The sequence below is a fragment of the Dermacentor variabilis genome, unplaced genomic scaffold, assembly GCF_050947875.1.
Source record: "Dermacentor variabilis isolate Ectoservices unplaced genomic scaffold, ASM5094787v1 scaffold_12, whole genome shotgun sequence".
Taxonomy (NCBI): domain Eukaryota; kingdom Metazoa; phylum Arthropoda; class Arachnida; order Ixodida; family Ixodidae; genus Dermacentor; species Dermacentor variabilis.
This window is the reverse complement of record NW_027460280.1, coordinates 14,544,915-14,561,224: the sequence shown is the minus strand read 5'-3', so window position 1 is coordinate 14,561,224 and position 16,310 is coordinate 14,544,915. Positions and strand designations below refer to the sequence as shown.

The window sequence follows — 16,310 nt, the reverse complement described above, 5'->3', positions numbered from 1 at the left end:
GCTTCGATGCTTCGTCGAGATGGCAGCGTGTCGTTCCAACGTGCTCAAGATATATTTTGAAGCGCCGTCGTCGTCGGCGAAGGATTTTCGCTATTTTGACGTATAGCAACCGCACCTCCATCGGTTGCTACTTTTAGTTTTCTGGATATGGGCTTACGGACCGTACCACGGACTGGTTCTGTATGCGGTCGGTCATGCGCCGACAGGTAGCGTCCTGGTGACGGCGAACGCGAGGGTCGTCGGAGTCTCCACTGTGTTCCGGCGATGTAGTCGCCGATATCAAAAGGTTGCTCGCCAAGCTATGGGCGCAGCGCGTTGATGGCGAAGCCTCGCAGTGCCAAGTCTCGGTATGGGCACCGCAGTGGTAACAGAGCGGGCGTTGGTCTAGAGCGCGCTATACATCGTTCTTCCTTAGGTAGCTGCGCTGGGTGTCCCTCTACGTTTTGCGCAGTTAACATCAGGCTGGGTGATGGGAGGGCCAGCTGGCGGCTGCGGCGGTGAACGATGGAACTGCGGCGTTACCGGGCCCTGGCGCGGACGCGGAGGGGGGGGGGGTCGTGACGACGGGCTACGGTGGCGTAGATCATCGTTTCCGGCTGAGTCCGCGGCGATTCGGCGACTGCAAGTGACTACTGAATCTCCTCTCGGACGATGTAAGCAACGGATGTTACTTGAGGCTGCGGCGAATGGAACATCCTGCGTAGATCTTCGCGTACGACTGTTGTAATGGTGTCGCGAAGCTCGTTCGAGCCTAGTGCTTCCGCTCTTCGGCGAAAGCACTTGGTGACTATATTGGCTAGTGCGCATTTCGAGCGTCTTCTCAATCGCCGCTACCTCTGTCAAAATCTCAGCTACGGTCTTGAGGAGGTCGTTTACACCCCGCATTAGGAAATGGACTCATTTCTACCCGGACAATTCCGGGTGGGCGTATCGGAAAAGACAGGTAATCTATTCTTTGAAGATGACGATGGTGTCGTTGGGCAGTTGCCCTCCGGTTTCCGCCAGAGCTCACGCTCGCTTTTCGCGCACGACGCTCGTGAAGGTCTCTATGAAGTCGCGGCGAAATAGACCCCCACGTTGTTGAGCTGGCGCAGCTTGTCGCTGTTCCATTTGTTAAATGTAGCGACCTTTTCATACGTTTCCAGGCAGTTGTCTGGGTCTTCAAACGATGATCCAAGGAATTTCTGTGGCCCCTGAGGCCGTTGCAGCACAATGGACGATGCTACGGCTTCCATTGTGGCTGTTGACTTGGCTACGATCTTTCCGGTAGTATCAGGTAGAAGTCCGTGCTCCGAGGGCAGGTTTTGTAGCCTGTGGCTAGCTCGATGGTCCCGGGGCGGCGCTGGTGTTGTCTTCTGTGTATGGGGTTGATGGGGGCGTCCGGTACATGAACGGGAAAGCACCTCCACCAGATGGCACGTTGTACTGACGATGAAGAAAACAGTCGCAAAACTGTAGATGACGAAACTAATCTTTTACAGGGCGAACCTGAGCCCACGAAAGCAAGTTACACTCAAAGCACAATGGTAGCGGCGAACACAGTCGGCTGTCGTCGAAAATCTGCTGTGTGGGGCAAGCGCGTCGGCTTTTACGCACGAGTCGTCGAAGGTTGCAGAATAATTGCTGGTGCTCGCGTGTCTTTCAGAAAATACAACACAATTCGCGACGCGCATACTATTAGGTTGCACAAGGTTCCGTGACAACAGACAACAGATAGAACCGTCGATAAAATTCGAGCAACTTTCGGTACATGCAGGCCCGTCCTGCGCTCAGCCATAACGTTTAACCTTTGTTAGCCGGTGATAAAGCGGTCACCTGAGACAGTTAAGCAAGTACACGTGTCTTTACTGAATAATTCTGTAAATTCAAATGCTTTCGAGCCTTAAATAACGTGAAACATTCAATGCCAAGCTTTTTGCACTGATGATCAATATGAGTTGCCCAATAGAATCATGAGACAGCAGTCAAGCCTAGGTAAGTATGTGCCTTCACCTTCTCAATAGCAGTTTCCCCAATGTACAGCCTAAATGCTTCAGGTAGCGCTTTTCGATTAGACGCGAAAACATCGTACTTAGTTTTCTTTGTATTTCACACTAATTTATTTCGTTTAAATCAGTGAGAATTTACTTGTAGTTCTCGGCAGTGTTCCTGAAAGACTGTATTGACATAGTGGGCCGACAAAGACACGACCGAGGGTTGTGGCAGTGCGACATGGATCCGAACCGACTTCGAACTACGCCGACAAATCCACCCTTACAAAAAAATCGTTGTAACTTTGGATAAACTTTTTTAGACAAATGTTGCTGGAACCACCAACAGTTTCTTTTAATGTTTTCAAACCGTTTTTAAACTTCCTGCAAACATCATACCAACATCCTGTTCACTATTGGTCACAGATATTGAATAAAAAATTTGTTTACAAACTGTCTTTAAAGGATGAATGAACATGCTTCAAACATTAAAAGAAGGATGTACTAACCGTCTTCATACATTTTAGAAACTTTATAGTAACATTCTACCAACATTTTATTTATGCACCTAGAACCGTCCCAGTAACTTTTTCCAACTTTCTATTGCTCACCTTAGAAGCATCATTGCAACTTTTTTGTACGTTTCAGAAACACCCTGGTGACATCTCCCCCTTTCTCCACAATTTTGCCAAGTATTCTGGTACTGTGCCGATGTAACCTTGCACATGAGTGGGATATAAATGCATCTGTTAGCAAAACACAACAATCTTTACAAACAGCGATATTTATTTTGCAACCCTTTCATTCATGTACTTCGAAGCCACGAGCAAGCAGCGACGATAATGCATTCTTCATATCCCCGTGGTGAAATTAACATGCCTTGCTGTGAGCCTAAGGGAGTAAAAATGCATAAATAGTTACAATAGCCCGATGCATTGTGTCAGTGTATGTGGGCGGGACAGCATGTAGCAGTCATGCACAAGAACTTTAAATGACCTACAATGAAAGCGAAGATTCTTTGTGACTGCCTTGTCACACATGCTTAGAATGGCATTCACACATCTGGGGCCCAAGGCCTTTTTTTCGGCGACGTCCGTGTGGGCATTGGAACACCATCCAAAAAGCGAATGAAGCGGTACTCCTCCAGAGAATATGCATCTGTTACATGTAGGAATCATAAAATTGTGTAAAGTAGCCATAAATCAGTTGCAGCAAGGATATTCAAAGTTCTTAGAACGGCTTGAGTAAGACACCTAAGTGTGAATAAATGCGATGAGATCATTACACAACTTCCCACACAACCTTGAAAGGTCCTTGGAACAGTCCTTGTCCTTGAAAGGTCCTTGGAACGTTATTTAGGAGATCTAGACAGCAAAGATGCTTTTTTTCTCAACGTTCTTGCGCTTTCCCTTTGCGAAAATCACGCCGAACCAACTGGGCCAACAGCTTACTATTCTAGAAATTCTTCAGTTGACCTAGACAGGAAACATGCTGTTTTTGTCAACGCTTTCGCACTCCTCTTTGCAAAATCGTGTCGAACCAACAAGGCCAACAGCTTACTATTCTAGAACTTTTTTTAGGACACCAAGACAGCAAAGATGCTTTTTTTCTCAACGCTTTTGCGCTCCCCTTTGCAAAAATCGTGTCGAACGAACTAGGACAAGACCTTACAATTCCAGAACATTTTTAGGAGACCTAGACAGGAATAATGCTTTTTTTTTCACAACCTTTTTGCACTCCCCTTTGTAAAGATCGTGCCGAACCAACTAGACCAAAAGCTTACTATTCTAGAACATTTGTTAGGATACCCAGACAGGAAAGATGCTTTTTTTCTCAACGCTTTTGCGCTCCCCATTGCAAAAATCATATCGAACCAACAAGGGCGACAGCTTACTATTCTAGAACATTTTTAGGATACCTAGACAGGAAAGATGCGTTTTTTTTTCTCAACGCTTTTGCACGCCTCTTTCCAAAAATTGTGCCGAACCAACTGGGCCCACAGCTTATTATTCTAGAACTTTTCAAAAGAGACCTAGACAGAAAAGTTGCTTTTTTTCTCAACGCTTTTGCCCTCCCCTTTGCAAAAATCGTGTTCAACCAACTAGGCCAACAGCTTACAATCCTAGAACTTTTTTTAGGAGACATAGACAGGAATAATGCTTTATTTATTAACGCTTTTGCGCTCCCCTTGGCAAAAATGTCGTCGAACAAACAAGGCCAACACCGTACTATGCTAGGACTTTTTTTAGGGGTCCTAGACAGGAAAGGTGCTTTTTTTCTCAACGCTTTTGCGCTCCCCTTTCAAAAATCGTCTCGAACCAACAAGGCAAACAGCTTACCACTCTATAACTTTTTTAGGAGACCAAGACAGCAAAGATGCTTTTTTTCTCCACGCTTTTGCGCTCCCCTTTGCAAAAATCGTGTCGAACCAACTAGAGCGACAGCTTACTATTCTAGTAAATTTTTAGGAGACTTAGACAGGAAAGATGCATTTTTTTCTCAACGCTTTTGCGCTTTCCCTGTGCGAAAATCGTGCCGAACCAACTAGTTTAACAGCTTACTATTCTAGAACTTCTTTAGGTGACCTAGACAGGAAAGATGCTGTTTTTGTCAACGCTTTTGCGCGCTTCTTTGCCAAAGTCGTGTCGAACCAACAAGGCCAACAGCTTACTATTCTGCAACCTCTTTTAGGAGACCTAGACAGGAAAGATCCTTTTTTTCTAAACACTTTTGCGCTTTCCTTTTGCAAAAATCGTGCCGAACCAACTGGGCCGACAGCTTTCTATGCTAGAATTTTTTTAGGGGACCTAGAAAGGAAAGGTGCTTTTTTTCTCAACGCTTTTGCACTCCCCATTGCAAAAATCGTGTCGAACCAACAAGGGGAACAGCTTACCATTCTAGAACTTTTTTAGGAGACCTAGACAGGAAAGATGCTTATTTTCACAACCTTGTTGCGCTCCTCTTTGCAAAAATCGTGCCGAACCAACTAGAGCGACAGCATACTTTTCTAGAACTTTTTTATGAGACCTAGACAGCAAAGATCCTGTTTTTGTCAACGCTTTTGCGCTCCTCTTTGCAAAAATCGTGTCGAACCAACAAGGCCAACCGCTTACGATTCTAGAACTTTTCAAAGAAGACGTAGACAGAAAAGTCGCTTTTTTTCCCCACGCTTTCAGCTCTCCATTGCAAAAATAGTGTCGAACCAACTAGGTCAAAAGCTTACTATTGTAGAACTTTTTTAGGAGACCTCGACAGGAAAGATGCTATATTTCTCAACTCTTTTGCGCTCCGCTTTGCAATAACCGTGTCGAACCAACTTGGCCGACAGCTAATTATTCTAGAACCTTTTTTTAGGAGACCTTGATAGGAAAGATGCTTTTTTTTTCTCAACGCTTTTTCTCTGCCCTTTGCAAAAATCATGCCGAACGAACTAGGTCAACAGCTTGCTATTGTAAAACTTTTCAAAGGAGACCAAGACAGCAAAGATGCTTTTTTCTCAACGCCTTTGCGCTCCCCTTTGCAAAAATCGTGTCGAATCAACAAGGCCACCAGTGTACTATTCTAGAACTTTTTTAAGAGACCTAGGCAGGATTAATGCTTTTTTTTTCGCAACGCCTTTGCGCTCCTCTTTGCAAAAATTGTATCGAACCAACAAGGTCAACAGCTTACTATCCTTGAACTTTTTTTAGGAGACCTAGACAGGAAAGATGGTTTTTTTTTTCAATCGTTTTGCGCTCCTATTTGCAAAAATCGTGTCGAACCAACTAGGACAAGACCTTACAATTCTAGAAGTTTTTAGGAGACCTAGACAGGAATAATGCTTTTTTTTCGCAACCTTTTTGCACTCCCCTTTGTAAAGATCGTGCCGAACCAACTAGAGCAACAGCTTACTCTTCTAGAACAATTGTTAGGATTCCCGGACAGGAAAGATGCTTTTTTTCTCAACGCTTTTGCGCTCCCCTTTGCAAAAATCATGTCGAACCAACAAGGGCGACAGCTTACTATTCTAGAACATTTTAGGATACCTAGACAGGAAAGATGCTTTTTTTTCTCAACGCTTTTGCACGCCTCATTCCAAAAAATTGTGCCGAACCAACTGGGCCCACAGCTTATTATTCTAGAACTATTCAAAGGAGAGCTAGACAGAAAAGCTGCTTTTTTTCTCAACGCTTTTGCGCTACCCTTTGCAAAAATCGTGTTCAACCAACTAGGCCAACAGCTTACAATCCTAGAACTTTTTTTAGGACACCTAGACAGGAATAATGCTTTTTTATTAACGCTTTTGCGGTCCCCTTTGCAAAAATCGCGTCGAACAAACAAGGCCAACAGCTTACTATTCTAGAACTTTTTTTGGGGGACCTAGACAGGAAAGGTGCTTTTTTTCTCAACGCTTTTGCGCTCCCCTTTGCAAAAATCGTGTCGAACCAACAAGGCCAATACCTTACCACTCTAGAACTTTTTTAGGAGACTTAGACAGAAAAGATGCTTTTTATCACAACCTTTTTACGCTCACCTTTTCAAAGATCGTGCCGAACCAGCTAGAGCGACAGCTTACTTTTCTAGAGCTTTTTTTATGAAACCTAGACAGGAAAGATGCTTTTATTTCTAAACGCTCTTGCGCTCCCCTTTGCAAAAATCGTGCCGAACCAACTTCGCCCCCAGCTTACTATTCTAGAACATTTTAAAGGAGACCTAGACTGGAAAGTTGCTTTTTTTCTCAACGCTTTTGTGCTCCCCATTGCAAATATAGTGTCGAACCAACTAGCCCAAAAGCTTACTATTGTAGAACTTTTTTTTATGAGACCTCGAAAAGAAAGATGCTTTATTTCTAGACGCTTTTGCGCTCCGCTTTGCAAAAATAGTGTCGAACCAGCTTGGCCAACAACTTATTATGCTAGAACCTTTTTTTACGAGACCTTGACAGGAAAGATGCTTTTTTTTACTCAACGCTCTTGCTCAGCCCTTTGAAAAAATCGTGCCGAACGAACTAGGTCAACAGCTTACAATTCTAGAACTTTCTTTAGCAGACCAAGACAGCAAAAATGCTTTCTTTTTCTAAAGGCTTTTGCACTCCCCTTAGCAAAAATCGTGTCGAATCAACTAGGCAAACAGCTCAATATTCTGGAACGTTATTTAGGAGATCTAGACAGCGAAGATGCTTTTTTTCTCAACGCTTTTGCGCTTTCCCTTTGCGAAAATCGTGGCGAACCAACTAGGCCTACAGCTTACTATTCAAGAACTTCTTTAGGTGACCTAGACAGGAAAGATGCTGTTTTTGGCAACGCTTTTGCGCTCCTCTTTGCAAAAGTCGTGTCGAAGCAACAAGGCCAACAACTTAGTATTCTAGAACTTTTTTTAGGAGACCTAGACAGGAAAGATGCTTTTTTTTTCTAAACGCTTTTGCGCTTTCCTTTTGCAAAACTCGTGCCGAACCAAGTGGGCCAACAGCTCACTATGCTAGAACATTTTTAGGGCACCTAGAAAGGAAAGGTGCTTTTTTTTCTCAACGCTTTTGCGCTCCCCTTTGCAAAAATCGTGTCGAACCAACAAGGCCAACAGCTTACCAATCTGGAACTTTTTTTATGAGACCTAGACAGGAAAGATGCTTTTATTTCTAAACGCTCTTGCGTTCCCCTTTGCAATAATCGTGCCGAACCAACTTGGCCCACAACTTACTATTCTAGACCATTTTTAGGAGACCTAGACAGGAAAGATGCATTTTTTTCTCAGCGCTTTTGCGCTTCGCTTTGCAAGAATCGTGTCGAACCAACTTGGCCAACAGCTTATTATTCTAGAACTTTTCAAAGCAGACCTAGACTGAAAAGTTGCTTTCTTTCTCAACGCCTTCGCACTCCCCTTTCAAAAATCGTGTCGAACCAACTAGGCCAACAGCCTACTATTCTAGATCTTTTTTAGGAGATCTAGACAGGAAATGTGGTCTTTTTCCCCTCGCTTATGTGTTCCCCATTGCAAATATAGTGTCGAACCAACTAGCCCAAAAGCTTACTATTGTAGAACTTTTTTTTGGAGACATTTAAAGGAAAGATGCTTTATTTCTCAGCGCTTTTGCGCTTCGCTTTGCAAAAATCGTGTCGAACCAACTTGGCCAACAGCTTATTATTCTAGAACCTTTTTTTAGGAGACCTTGACAGGAAAGATGCTTTTTTTTACTCAACGCTCTTGCTCTGCCCTTTGCGAAAATCGTGCCGAACGAAGTAGGCCAACAGCTTACAATTCTAGAATTTCTTCAGGTGACCTAGACAGGAAAGATGCTTTTTTTTCTCAACGCTCTTGTGCACCCCTTTGCAAAAATCGTGTCGAACCTACTAGGCAACAGCTTACAATTCTATAACTATTTTAGGAGACCTAGACAGAAATAATGCTTTTTTCTCAACGCTTTTGCGCCCCTCTTTGCAAAAGTCGTGTCGAACCAATATGGCCAACAGCTTACTAGTACAAACCTTTTTTTAGGAGACCCAGAGAGGAAAGATGCTTTTCTTTCTCAGCGCTTTTGCGGTCCCCTTTGGAAAAATCGTGCCGAACCAACTAGGCCAACAGCTTACTATTCTAGAACTTTTTTAGAAGACCTTGACAGGAAAGATGCTTTTTTTTCTCAAAGCTTTTGCGCTCCTCCTTGCGAAAATCGTGTCGAACCAACTAGGTTAAAAGATTACTATTCTAGAACTTTTTTAGGAGACCTAGAGAGGAAAGATGCTTTTCTTTCGCAATGCTTTAGCGCTTCCCTTTGCGAAAATCTTGTCGAACCAACTAAGCCAAAAGCTTACCATTCTAGAACTTTTTAGGAGAGCTAGACAGAAAATATGCTTTTTTTTCTCAATGCTCTTGCGCTCCCTTTTGCAAAAATCGTGGCGAGCAAACTAGGCCAACAGATTTCTATGCCAGACCTTTTCTAAGCAGACCTACACAGAAAAGCTGCTTTTTTTTCAACGCTTTTGCGCTGCCGTTTGCAATAATCCTGTTGAACCAACTAAGCCAAGAGCTTACAATTCTAGAACTTTTTTTAGGAGACCTAGACAGGAAGAATGCTTTTTTTTCTCAACGCGTTTGCGCTCCCCTTTGTAAACGTCGTGTCGAACCAACTAGGGAAACAACGTGCTATTCTAGAACTTTTTAGGAGACGTAGACAGTAATGATGCTTTTTTTCTCATTGCTTTTGCGCTCCCCTTTGGAAAAATGGTGTCGAAACAACAAGACCAACAGCTTGGTATTCTGGAACATTTTTAGGAGACCTAGACAGGAAAGATGCTTCTTTTTCTCAACGCTTTTGCACTCCCCTTTGCAGAAATAATGCCGAACCAACTAGGCCAACAGCACAATGCGTTGGCGGGCTAGTTGGTGCGAATCCATGAATACTTTGTTAAGCGCAAAAAGACAGACACAAGAAAGACGACAGGACAAGGCGCTACTCTCAACTGACATCATTTTATTGCGTCACTCCTTTATAGACCGCTCAAACCAGAGGAACATGCGCAGTGAGCGCCATGCGGTGGAGCCACCAACATCCGATCCCAAGAGCGCACTCATGCGACCGAATCCAAAAAACCAAATTCAGCGCTGTACAAGGTTAAGGAAGGCACACTAATGCACAGTGACCCCAATGACTGAATGAAAAATGCTTCTGATAACTCTCGGGCGGTGGTGTCACGACTCTTCTTCAAGATTGTGGTATCACGAAACATGGGTTTGCATTTGCATGTTTTACAATGCTGAGCCAAATGCGAACCTGTGCCTGTTGGTATGGATCGCTCATGTTCTCTCAGGCGCTCGTTAACACAGCGGCCTGACTGCCCTACATACACTTTGCCACATGACAAGGGAATTTTATAAACCACACCGACGCTGCAGTCTACAAACTTCACGTGGTTCTTTTCACAATCAGGTTTTTTACTTGTTTGAGAAATACGGCTGCACAACATCGACAGTTTCTGAGGAGCGGAAAACACTACCGGAATTTTGTATCTGGTGGCGACATTCTTCAGATTGTGAGCCACTCTGTGGCAATACGGCACAACTTCAGGCCTTTTCTTTTGTGTGCTGCAGTTAGTTTTATGCTGCTTGCCTTTCAGTTTTTGAAGCAATACTTCCGAGACTGACGTCACCACCACACTTGGGTAACCAGCAGCCTGCAGCCTATTTAACTGTGCAAGGAAACTCATGTTCGCAGAGTGATGACAAGACTTCTTTAAGGAAGATTCTAAACACATCAAGGCAATGGCGCGTTTCACAGTCTTTGAATGCGCAGACGCGTAAGGTAAAAGTTCTTTACGTGCACGTGGCGAGTACATCCAACAGGCGTGGCCTGTTTGTAAGGAAAGCTGCAAATCTAAAAACTGGAGTTTACCGTCCCTAGATAGCTCATGTGTGAAAGTTAGACCTTTGCCATTGTCATTGACCAAAGTTAAAATATCAGCTACCGTCACGGAGCATTCGTTGTTAGTCTGTTTTATCACAACAAGAAAATCGTCAACATATCTAAAAATTTGAACAGAGTCATTGCTTACTATTCTAGAAATTTTCAAAGAAGACCTAGACAAAAAACTTGCTTTTTTCTCAACGCCTTTGCACTCCCCTTTGCAAAATTCGTGTTGAACCAACCAGGTCAACCGCTTACAATTCTAGAACTTTTTTTAGGAAACTTGACAGGAATAATGCTTTTTTTTCTCAACACATTTGCGCTCCTCTTTGCAAAAATCGTATCGAACTAACAAGTTTCACAGCTTACTATTCTTGAACTTTTTTTAGGAGACCTAGACAGGAAAGATGATTTTTTTTCTCATCGCTCTTGCGCTCTCCTTTGCAAAAGTCGTGCCGAACCAACTAGGCCCACAGCTTACTATACAAGAACTTTGTCTAGGAGACCTAGACAGGAAAAATGTTTTTTTTTAACAAAGCCTTTGCGCTCCCCTTTGCAAAAATCGCGTTGAACCAACCAGCCCAACAGCTTACAACTCTAGAACTTTTTTAGGAAACGTAGACACGAATAATGCTTTTTTCTAAATGCTACTGCGCGCCTCTCTTCAAAAATCGTGCCGAACCAGCAAGGCCAACAGCTTACTATTCTAGAACTTTTTTAGGATACCTAGACAAGAAAGATGCTTTCTTTCTCAACGCTTTTGCGCTCCCCTTTGCAAAAATATTGTCGCACTAACAAGGCCATGAGCTTACTATTCTGGAACGTTTTTCAGGAGACCAATACAGGACAGATGCTTTTTTTTTCTCAACGCTTTTGAGCGCCTCTTTCCAAAAATTGTGCCGAACCAACTAGGCCAACAGCTTACTATTCTAGAACTTTTCAAAGGACACCATGACAGAAAAGTTGCTTTTTTCTCAACGCTTTTGCGCTCCCCCTTTGCAAAAATCGTGTCGAACCAACAAGGACAACAGCTTACCATTCTAGAACTTTTTTAGGAGACCTAGACAGGAAAGATCCTTTTTTATTCTAAACGCTCTTGCGCTCCCCTTTGGAAAAATTGTGCCGAACCAACTTCGCCCCCAGCTTACTATTCTAGAACTTTTTTAGGAGACCTAGACAGGAAAGATGCGCTTCTTTCTCAACGCTTTTGCGCTCCCCTTTGCAAAAATCGTGTCGAATCAACTAGGCAAACAGCTTAATATTCTAGAACGGTTTTTAGGAGATCGAGACAGCAAAGATGCTTTTTTTTCTCAACGCTTTTGCGCTTTCCCTTTGCGAAAGTCGTGCTGAAGCAAGTAGGCCAACAGCTTACTATTCTAGAACTTCTTTAGGTGACCTAGACAGGAAAGATGCTGTTTTTGTCAACGATTTTGCGCTCGTCTTTGTAAAAGTTGTGTCGAACCAACAAGGCCAACAGCTTACTATGCTGGAACTTTTTTAGGAGACATAGACAGGAAAGAAGCTTTTTTTCTAAACGCTTTTGCGCTTTCCTTTTGCAAAAATCTTGCCTAACCAACCAGGCCAACAGCTTACAATTCTAGAACCTTTTTTTTAGGAGACCTTGACAGGAAAGATGTTTTTTTTTTCTGAACGCTCTTTCTCTCCCCTTTGCAAAAATCGTGCCGAACCAACTAGGTCAACAGCTTACTATTCTTGACACTTTTTTAGGAGACCAAGATAGCAAAGATGCTTTTTTTTTCTCAACCCTTTTGCGCTCCCCTTTGCAAAAATCGTGTCGAATCAACTAGGCAAACAGCTTACAATACTGGAACTTCTTTTAGGAGACCTAGACAGGAAAGATGCTTTTTTTTCTAAACGCTTTTGCGCTTTCCTTGTGCAATAATCGTGCCGAACCAACTAGGCCAACAGCTTACAATTCTAGAACCTTTTTTTAGGAGACCTTGACAGGAAAGATGCTATTTTTTTGTCAACGCTTTTGCGCTCCTCTTTGCAAATATCGGGTCCAACCAACTAGGACAACAGCTCACTATTCGAGAACTTTTTTTAGAAGACCGAGACAGTAAAGATGATTCTTTTTCTAAACACTTTGCGCTTTCCCTTTGCGAAAATCGTGCCGAACCAACTAGGCCAACAGCTTACAATTCTAGAACTTCTTCAGGTGACCTAGACAGGAAAGATGCTTTTTTTTCTCAACGCTCTTGTGCACCCCTTTGCAAAAATCGTGTCGAACCTACTAGGCAACAGCTTACAATTCTAGAACTATTTTAGGAGACCTAGACAGAAATAATGCTTTTTTCTCAACGCTTTTGCGCCCCTCTTTGCAAAAGTCGTGTCGAACCAACATGGCCAACAGCTTACTATTATAAACCTTTCTTAGGAGACCCAGACAGGAAAGATGCTTTTCTTTCTCAGCGCTTTGGGCTCCCCTTTGGAAAAATCGTGCCGAACCAACTGGGCCAACAGCTTACTATTCTGGAACTTTTTTGGGAGACCTGGACAGGAATAATGCTTTTTTTTCTCAACGCTTTTGCGCTCCCCTTTGCAAAAATCCTGTCGAACCAACTAGGGCAACAACGTGCAATTCTAGAACTTTTTTAGGAGACGTAGACATTAATGATGCTTTTTTTTTCTCAACGCTTTTGCGCTCCCCTTTTGAAAAATGGTGTCGAATCAACAAGGCCAACAGCTTTCTATTCTGGAACATTTTTTAGGAGACCTAGACAGGAAAGATGCTTTATTTTCACAACGCTTTTGCGCTCTCCTTTGCATAAATCGTGCCGAACCAACTAAGCCAACAGCTTACTATTCTAGAAATTTTCAAAGAAGACCTAGAAAGAAAAGTTGCTTTTTTGTCCACGCCTTTGCGCTCCCCTTTGCAAAAATCGTGTTGAACCAACCAGGGCAACCGCTTACAATTCTAGAACTTTTTTAGGAGACCTAGACAGAAAATATGTTTTTTTTCCTCAATGCTCTTGCGCTCCCTTTTGCAAAAATCGTGTCGAACAAACTACGCCAACAGCTTACTATTCCAGAACTTTTTTAGAAGACGTAGATTGGAAAGATGCTTTTTTTTGGAAAAGCTTTCGCGCTCCCCTTTGCAAAAATCGTGTCGAACCAACTAGGGCAACAGATTACTATTTCTGACCTTTTCTAAGGAGACCTAGAGAGAAAAGTTGCTTTTTATCTCAACGCTTTTGCGCTTCCGTTTGCAATAATCCTGTTGAGCCAACCAAGCCAAGAGCTTACAATTCTAGAACTTTTTTAGGAGACCTAGACAGGAAAGATGCGTTTTTTTCTCAACGCTCATGGCGTTCCCTTTGCAAAAATCATGCCGAACCAACTAGGCCAACAGCTGACTGCAATGAAACCTTTTAGGTGACCTAGACAGGAAATATGCTTTTTTTTTCTCAACGCTTTTGCGCTCCTCTTTGCAAAAATCGTGTCGAACCAACTAGGTCAACAGCTTACTATTCTACAACTTTTTTAGCAGACCTAGAGAGGAAAGATGCTTTTTTTCTGAACGCTTTGGCGCTCCTCTTTGCGAAAATCGTGTCGAATCAACTAGGCAAACAGCTTAATATTCTAGAACGTTTTTAGGAGATTTATACAGCAAAGATGCTTTTTTTTCTCCGACGCTTTTGCGCTTTCCCTTTGCAAAAATCGTGTTCAACCAACTAGGCCAACAGCTTACAATCCTAGAACTTTTTTTAGGACACCTAGACAGGAATAATGCTTTTTTATTAACGCTTTTGCGGTCCCCTTTGCAAAAATCGTGTCGAACAAACAAGGCCAACAGCTTACTATTCTAGACCTTCCTTAGGAGACCTAGACAGCAAAGATGCTTTTTTTCTCAACGGTTTTGCGCTCCCCTTTGCAAAAATCCTGCCGAACCAACGAGGCCAACAGCTTACTATTCTAGAACATTTTTTAGCACCTTTTGCGCTCCCCTTAGCAAAAATCGTGTCGAACCTACTAGGCCAACAACTTACTATTCTAGAGCTTTTTTTAGTTTTGTTACCAGAAATTTAACTGAAAGCCTTGAACGTGTAATAAACACGCGTTTGAACATGATGGCAATTTTTGGCGCTTTTTGAGACTGCTTGTTACTGCCCAGACTCCCGTGAATATAGTGCAACCAATCCATTCATTGTCCAGATTGACACATACTTCCAAAGTACCTTACCTTGCTAGCACAAAACAAAGTGATATCCGCCGTGGTTGCTGAGTGGCTGCGGTGTTGGGCTGCTGAATACCAGGTCACGGGATCAAATCCCGGCCACGGCGGCCGCACTTCGATGGGAGCGAAAACACCCGTGTACTTAGATTTAGGTGCACGGTAAAGAACCGCAGGTGCTCGAAATTTCTGGAGTCCTCCACTACGGCGTGCCTCATAATCAGAAAGTGGTTTGGGCACGTTAGACCCCACAACTTAATTTCTAAGCACAAAGTGATTGTCGTGATATGGATGTCCTTCGAATACGTGCTAAAGTCTTCTAATCTTATCTGTTTTGCTAAAGTTGTTGTGCGTTCATATATATATATATATATATGTGTGTGTGTGTGTGTGAATGTTGTTGCAATAATAATAATAGTGGCTAGTCAGCGCGTGTTGCACATTTCTTCACTTTGGGCTCCTCTCCGGTTAGCCCTCCACGAACCACACGATTTCACCCCAACTAATTCAATTCTCAATGGAGGTGCGTTGTTCCCTTCAGTGCCACCATGAGCGAAGTGCTCACAAGTGATGCGCTCTGGTCTGGAGAAATGAATTGGTCAAGCCTCACGACGTATCGTAATGAAGGTCCATGAGCCCTACGTGGCGCTGCTACATTTGACGCCTAGCACAATGAAGTAGCTTAATGAAAATTTCTATTAAAGGTACCGCTCAGTAATTTGCCAAGCGAGTAGGGCAAGATGTGACCAAAATTGTTCTTTTCTTCGAAATAGTATTAGCAGAGCTTTGACGAAAAATGTGTTCTCTCTCTGCACCCAGACGACGAGAGTTTGCCCGAGCGGCGGGCCAGCCGCACCAGCGGCTCTGTCTGCGCGGACGGCCGAGCTGCACACCAGGCGGAGCGTGTGGTTTTCATCGCCGCCTGTTGACCTCGTGCAAGGCACTCGACGCCATTGAATCCATTTCCTGCAGTAGTGGGGGACCAGTGCCCACTTTCTCTGACGTTTAGCTTGGCGCAAGCACGAAGTAACGAAGAGAAATAACGAAATTTGGTTAACTAGCTGGCTCAGGGGCAACTAGAAAGGTATAGCTGCATAAAGCGCATGCAGTGATTATTCATACATATATATGCAATACTGGGCCAAGACGAAAGAGTAATAGGGGGCATTGTGAGCGAGAACACTTATGACAAACAGACCTTATAAATCTGACCGCATGAATCATCCCCTAGCAAAATGAAAAGTTTTTTTCTCTAAGGACATTTTGGATGGCCCAGATGCTTTGCTTTCAGCAGGCAACATATCATCTTGAATGTTGCCGCTCCAATAAAGTGCTAAACCAACTGGTATCTCTATATGGTTATCTGGTGTTTCTTTTGCGACGTCTTTCAATATTTTTCTCTCTCTATCTGCATGTGGCACGTGCACGTGAAAACATAAAATTACACAAAATATATGAAGCGAAAGTATCAAGTTCTAGGTTGGCAATACCATATAAAATGTGTGAAAAAACAGTACAAAGGTAGGATCGAACGGCAATGTGAATACAATCTGAATGTACCACATCAGATATTTTCACATCAAAGCACATGTGTGCTCGTGCACAGATTTTGCAGAATAGTGAAGCGAATACGCCCCTCTACTTCTGCGGACGTCACTGCCCGTCCTTATAAGAGTATAACGGTACGCCCTTATGTTGTTTCCCACACATAGCTCTCGTGGCTCCTTGTAGCTAGCCTCCCCGCGTAACACATGAGGCGTTCCTGGTTGCG

General features: G+C 43.3%; 1 protein-coding gene across 3 annotated transcripts in view; it reads left to right on the top strand.

Annotated features, from left to right (window-relative positions):
* Positions 1 to 15,893, top strand: part of LOC142566243 (uncharacterized) — a 209,859-nt gene extending 193,966 nt beyond the window's left edge. For all 3 annotated transcript variants that reach the window (XM_075677086.1, XM_075677082.1, XM_075677083.1), the window contains one exon: positions 15,359 to 15,893. In XM_075677086.1, the coding sequence (XP_075533201.1) occupies positions 15,359 to 15,496 (138 nt within the window). In that variant the 3' untranslated portion in view covers positions 15,497 to 15,893. The remainder of the gene's footprint in view (positions 1 to 15,358) is intronic.
* The last annotated feature ends 417 nt before the right edge of the window (positions 15,894 to 16,310 follow it).